Source organism: Mustela nigripes, chromosome 5, assembly GCF_022355385.1.
Source record: "Mustela nigripes isolate SB6536 chromosome 5, MUSNIG.SB6536, whole genome shotgun sequence".
NCBI lineage: Eukaryota > Metazoa > Chordata > Mammalia > Carnivora > Mustelidae > Mustela > Mustela nigripes.
The window spans coordinates 67,049,033-67,056,226 of record NC_081561.1 but is presented as its reverse complement, the minus strand read 5'-3'; the positions used below and the strand labels follow the sequence as shown (position 1 = coordinate 67,056,226).

Below are 7,194 nucleotides of genomic sequence, written 5' to 3'. Positions count from 1 at the left end.
AAGAATCAATGAAACAAGATGGAATTGGGAGGGAGACAAAGCATAAGCGACTCTTAATCTCACAAAACAAACTGAGGGTTACTGGGGGAGGGGGTTTGGGAGAAGGGGGTGGGATTATGGACACTGGGGAGGGTATGTGCTTTGGTGAGTGCTGTGAAGTGTGTAAACCTGGTGATTCACAGACCTGTACCCCTGGGGATAAAAATATATGTTTATAAAAAATAAAAAATTAAAAACAAAACAAAAAAAACAAAACAACACAAAAAATCCCAAATATACAAGCCAGAATCTCTATCTTAGAAGCAGAAGAGATTTCCAGCCACTACTTTGACAGGGCTGGCCTCAGTGGCATTCAAGTAGATATTTTATCTCCTTGGCCTTCTCTGAATACAAGGTCTCAAGCTAGCTCCTATGATTCTCTTCCGGGGGTCTCTCTGTGGTATCTTCATGCTAACCTTCCTAAATATGACTACATAAACCTATCTCCTGAGTGCAAAACCCATATTAAAACTGCCCAGTGGACAGCAATATGATGTTCGCAGGCATGTGAACACTAAAATCATCATCTTCTCCACAACTATTTCTATGTTCCCCAACTCAGAGAACCAAACCACCAACCACCCAGCATGAACACTCACATCCTATCATAAACTCTGCCCCTGCCTCTAATCTATTCTTAAAATGTCATTTCAATCTGCCTATTGTTCTCTATCAATACTGTTATTACCCTAACCCAGGGCACCATCATCTTCAAGTATTACAAGAAACTCCTAACCAGTTTTCTTAAAACCTGTGGTCTTGTCACCCCTGATAACAACTTCTCTAGCCACTCAATACACACACATAACTAATCCAGTCAGTCTCTCACTTAAAATTCCTGAAAGCCTCCCAAATCAATCAGAGCAACACCATACTTTTAAAATAGTTCAGAAGATCCTTTGGGAATTAATCTTTTTAGTTCTGTCACATAAGATCACTAACCTCAAATTCTAAGCTCAAGAAATTTAGTATGACTAGAAGCTCTGGAAGGAAATACTGATCTCTTCTCTCCCTCTCATTTCCATGCCTCTGAACAAGCTTGTTCCTCTGCCCTGAATCTTCTCTTCATTGCCTGACAAACTCTTTCTCTTGAAAGCTTCTCCAGTGCCTCAAGTCTATGTCCACTCACAGCACTTTTCCACACAGAATAACAATTTCCAACTTGCTAGTCCACATTCCTCACCAGAATATAAAACCTATGAAGGGGGGGATGGTGTCTGTCTTGGTCACTTAACTTAAAGCTTGATACATTTCAAAATCAAATCCCAGTATGCTCTCTTTTTTAACAACTTAAGTATTCCAGGGCTCCAATAAGAAAAGCAAACAAAGAATCAGTTATATGAAACTAGACAATGAGAAGTCACACAAGAGATTTCCACATCACTACTAATTAAAGAATTTCAAATTATGATTAAATACTATTTTCATCTTACCTTTTTTTTTTCTTTCTTAATGAAAAAAATCTAATGTTAGCAGAGGTGGGCAGACACCTCAATGGCTACAGTGAGATCATAACCTGGCACAACCATTTTGAAGGTCTATTTGGCAATGTGTTAGAAATTAAATATGCACAACCTTTAACCCAGTAATCTTACTTATAGAAAACACTGGACTATATACTCATCAATAATATACTTTCTTCATTTATTCAAAAAAATATCTGAGTGTCTACTATATGCCAGGCAATAGGGATTCAATGGAGACTCTGCTCTAAGGATTTACGAATAGTGATATAGAAGAATGTGCAAAGGGACACCTGGGTTGTTCAGTCGGTGGAATGTCTGACTCTTGATTTCAGCTCAGGCATGATCTTAGGGTTGTGGGGTCAGGCCCCATGTTGGGCTCCGCACTGGGAGTGGAGCCTGTTTGGGATTCTCTCATTCCCTCTGCCCCTGCCCCTTCCTTCCCCCACAAAAAAAGAAGCATGTTCAAAGAATTACATATTAAATCAGATAAAAATGGTAAATATTGTTTCAAAAAGGATATGTGTAATTATACACAGTGAAATTCTACACAGTTATCAAAAATGATGACGGAGAACAGTGTGGAGATTCCTCAAGAAATTAAAAATGATGATTCATCTGCATGTTTATTAAAATGGACAGATGCTCACATCTGGATGTTATAAAACATTATATATAGAATGATCTAATTTGGGGTAGAAGAGGAGTACTAGGAGCATAAGAAAAAAAGTCTGGAACCATATCATACCAAAATGTTAATAGGCAGTTATACCTGGTTGGTGAAATTAACAGTAATTTTAATTTTCTTTTTTATGAGTTTCTATACTTTTTGAGTTTTTTATCATATGAATTATTTTGATATTGAAAATCAATACTATTTTGGAAGAAAAAGTATAAATATTCCCTCAATAGATATGATCTTAGGTAAGTATGAGAAAGAAATCAAAACTACTTTTCTGAAATGACGAAGCTTGAGTACAAACAAAATATAAAACACATAGAAAGTAATCACTCAGATCAAATAACTTACATTAATAAATGACTAACTGAATTAGCATATTGCCTCAGGTTCTCTGCAATGTTTTAAAATGAAGCATTTTAAGTCAAATATTAGAATTAGTATAACTTCATACTGGGTAGTAGAATGAACAGAGCCTGCCCAAGATAAGCATAAATTCATGTTTGATCTATTTCACTCTTCATTCTCTAATAGCTCCAGATATTTTTAAAATATCAGCAGTCGGAGGACCAAAAGTCCTTGAAACATTTAAAGTGTAGATATGTTTTCTGTCAATTGTTCTTAGAACAAATAAGCAAAACTAGGACTTCTATTTATAACATGGTGGAATAAAGGTTTTACTCGTCCTCCCTACTCCCTACTCTGAAGAAGCCAGGAAAACGCTCAACCAAAGCAAGACAGAGCTTTAAATTCTGGCTAAGCACAAACTATGGGGAACTTTTCCTACCACAGAACTAGCCAAGAGTTTTCCAATACCCACTTTTTCTTCACAACCCCCCATTCTCAGAGGGATCATAAACCCTGGCTGCTTCTTGTAAGCCTCAGGAGATGAAAAATAAGAAAAACAAAACAATCACCAGGCCTCTTCCCAGATTGCAGGCAACTAGCCTACAACAGGTCAGAGGGTTAGGAGTTTTAATTTTTTTTAAAGTCGGAATATTTTTATTTTTTAAGTCAGAATTTTTAACTGCACATGGGGCTAGACATTTTGAGAACCAGATCAAAACTATGTTTAAACTTAAAGTACTTACCAGACATTTTATTAACTAAAAGTCATGAGGCTGACTGAGTTCCAGGAAGTATATAGGAACGTCAGTTACTCAAATTTTAAATGTACAATGGGAAACAAAAAAATATGCTTTGTGAATACCTGTATCTGTACATACATATACATACATACAGATCTCATGAGAGAGAGAGAGAAAGGGAGAGAGATACATCAGGAATTCTCCTTGTTCAAGGTACTGGTTATACATATTTACTAGCATTTTCTGACTCTTGAAATTATTGCATACTATTTAAAGCCAATAAAAATGCCATTACAAAACGTATTTCCTTACCTGTAATGCTAATAGTTTTAAAATCTCTGAGACATCACTATCTTCTAGATTTTCCTGGGAGAATATTTCATAAAGAGGGGCTTCATCTGGGTATTTTTCACTGTATGTAAACTTGAGAGTAGTCTGGACAGCTAAAGACATGAGATAAGAATTTGATATGAGTATTTTAAAATGTAAAGTGTAGAGAGGTCAACATTTTTGTTGAATCAGTAATTAATTTACAATGTGTCAATGAAAAGTAGCACAAGAAATTTTCCTGCAAAGAAAAACAAGGTTACTATGAGATCAGACAGATAATCACTAAGATAGATAACACATACCACAAAGATAAGTGAAAACAAATCATGGGAATACCAAAAATCACCTCTAACACATGAAATACATTTATTACTTATAAGTATTTTACCACACTGCATGTCTGAGAAAGAGGATGGATAAAAGCCACTCTTTTTAAGACCCTCCTTAAGATGAACAAAAGGCACAGAATATAATACATAGGGAAAAAAATACTACCTTAGGCTTATTTTCAGGCCTCTACCAGAGCCAGCTCCCAGTGAGGAAGATCTGCGTCAGCCCTGAAGTCTGTATATCTATATGCACAGTGCCAGCAAGGGACTGCTAAGGGGTTGCTAGATGACAGGGTTTGGGAGATTGTCTGAGAAACTTTTTGCTTGACTCATTATACATTCTCACTCACTCTTTTAGCCATATCAATGCATACATCTGACATTTGTATAGGAATGAGATCCTTATAGGCAGATCAATGCAAGGTATCTCCCTACAGACCAACCTGGTGAACTCAGTTCCACCAGGAAATTTGCAACTAAGCAGCAGTACTAAACATTTTCTATTAAAAATTAATATTCACAAATACATAAATAAATAAAATTTATTAATCACAATGATCCTTTATCTAAACTTCACCTTTCTTATAAAAACTCACATTTTAATTATTAAAAACTCCTGATCTTGACAATTTTAACTCAAATCTAGATTCCTCCCCATAAGAGGAAAAAAGAACCTTAAAATGTGTGAGTTTGATATTTTAATTTTTGTGTATGATATCAGTAAGAAATTTTATGAGTCAATGGATATGAGAAAGACTGGGGGCACCTGGGTGGCTCAGTGGGTTAAAGCCTCTGCCTTTGGCTCCAGTCATGATCTCAGGGTCCTGGGATCGGGCCCCATATCGGGCTCTCTGCTCAGCGGGGAGCCTGCTTCACCCCGCCCCGCCTGCCTCTTTGCCTACTTGTGATCTCTGTCAAATAAATAAATAAAATCTTTAATAAAAAAAAAAAAAGAAAGAAAGAAAGAAAGAAAGACTGTTAACCCAAAAAGATAAAATCATGAATGAAAGAGAGATCAAAATCATCATCACAGAAATACAATTATAAGAGAATACTATGGAAAATTATATAACAAATTAGGCAACCGGGAAGCAAATGAATAAATTCCTAGAAACCTACAAACTACCAAACTGAAACAGGAAGAAACAGAAAATTTGAATAGAACCATAACCAGCAAAGAAATTAAATCAATAATCAAAAATCTCCCCCAAAATGGAAGTCCAGGGCTAGATAGCTCTCAGGGGAATTCTACCAGACATTTAAAGGAGAGTTAATACCTATTTTCCTCAAACTATTCCAAAAATAAAAATGGAAGGAAAACTTCCCAACTCATTCTCCAAAGCCACCTTGAATCCAAAACCAAAGACCCCACTAAAAAGGAGAAACATGCCATCAGAGGATGAACACGGATGTAAAAATTCTCAACAAAATACTAGCAAATCAAATCCAACAGTACATTAAAGGAATCATTCACCATAATCAAGTGGGGTTTATTCATGGACTGCAAGGATGGTTCAATATTTGTAAATCAATGCATGTGACACACCACATTAATAAAAGAAAGGAAAAGAACCATATGATCCTCTCAATAGTTGCAGATAAAGTATTTGACAAAATGCAGCATCCATTTTTTATAAAGACCTTCAACAAACTACAGATAGAGGAAACATATCTCAATGTCATAAAGGCCATATACAAAAAGACCCAAAGCTAATATCACCCTCAATGGGGAAAAACTGGAGAGCCTTTCCTTTATGGTCAGGAAAAAGACAAGGATGTCCATGCTCACCATTACTATTTAACATAGTACTGGAAGTCTTAGCCTCAACAATTATACAACAAAAAGGAAAAAAAGGCATCCAAATTAGCAAGGAAGAAGTTAAACTTTCACTATTTGCAGACAACATGACACTCTATGTAGAAAACCTGAAAGACTCCACCAAAAAATTGCTAAAACTAATACAGGAATTCAGCAAAGTTGCAGGATATAAAATCAATATGCAGAAATCTGTTGCATTTCTAGGCACTAATAATGAAACAGCAGAAAAAGAAATCAAGGAATCAATCCCATTTACAACTGCACCAAAAATGACAAGCTACCTAGGAATAAACGTAACTAAAGATGTAAAAGATACATACTTCAAAAACTGGAGAACAGTTTTGAAAGAAATTGAAAAGGGCATTAGGAAGGGCACATAGAAATAGAAAAATATTCCAAGCTCATGGACTGCAAGAACAAACACTGTTCAAATGTCTATACTACCCAAAGCAATCTATACATTAAGTACAATCCCTATCAAAATACAATACCACCAGCATTTTTCACAGAGCTAGACCAAATAGTCCTAAAATCTGTATGGAACCACAAAAGACCCCAAATAGCCAAAACAATCTTGAAAAAGAAAAACAAAACTGGAGGCATCACAATTCTGAACTGTAAGCTCTATTACAAAGCTGTAGTCATCAAGATAGTATGGCACTGGCACAAAAACAGACACAATGATCAAAGGAACAGAACAGAAAACCCAGAAATGGACAAGAACTATATGGTCAACTAATCTTTGACAAAGCAGGAAAGAATATCCAATGGAAAATAAGACAATCTCTTCAACAAATGGTGTTGGGAAAACTGGACAGCAACAGGCAGAAGAATGAAACTGAACAGCATGCAGAAGAAAAGACCACTTTCTTACACCATACACAAAAATAAATTCAAAATGGATGAAAGACCTAAATATGAGACCGGAAACCATCAAAATCCTAGAGAAGAACATAGGAAGCAACCTCTTCAACCTCAGCCATAGCAACTTCTTACTAGACATGTCTCTAGAAGCAAGGGAAACAAAAGCAAAAAATGAACTACTTCATTAAGATAAAAATCTTCTTCCCAGTGAAGGAAACAATCAACAACTAAAAGGCAGCCTATGGAATGGGAGAAGATATTTGCAAATGACATTATCTGATAAAGGGTTAGTATTCAAAATCTATAAAGAAATTATCAAACTTACACTGAAAAAACAAATAATCCAGTTAAGAAAGGGGCATTAGAGGGGCGCCTGGGTGGCTCAATGGGTTAAAGCCTCTGCCTTCGGCTCAGGTCATGATCCCAGCATCCTGGGATCGAGCCCCGTGTCGGGCTCTCTGCTCAGCAGGGAGCCTGCTTCCCTTCCTCTCTGTCTACTTGTGATCTCTGTCAAATAAATAAATAAAATCTTTAAAAAAAAGAAAGAAATGGGCATTAGACATGAACAGACACTTTTCTAAAG

At 36.1% G+C, this 7,194-nt stretch overlaps 1 protein-coding gene across 5 annotated transcripts in view; it reads right to left on the bottom strand.

The window, feature by feature from the left end:
* The window catches only part of RWDD1 (RWD domain containing 1), a 30,182-nt gene that overhangs the window by 11,942 nt on the left and 11,046 nt on the right, over positions 1 to 7,194 (bottom strand). For 3 of the 5 annotated variants that reach the window (XM_059400594.1, XM_059400592.1, XM_059400593.1), the window contains exon 3: positions 3,582 to 3,712. The exons of the other annotated variants lie outside the window; for them this stretch is intronic. In XM_059400594.1, coding sequence (XP_059256577.1) covers positions 3,582 to 3,712 — 131 coding nt within the window. The remainder of the gene's footprint in view (positions 1 to 3,581; positions 3,713 to 7,194) is intronic. 5 annotated transcript variants of the gene reach the window in all.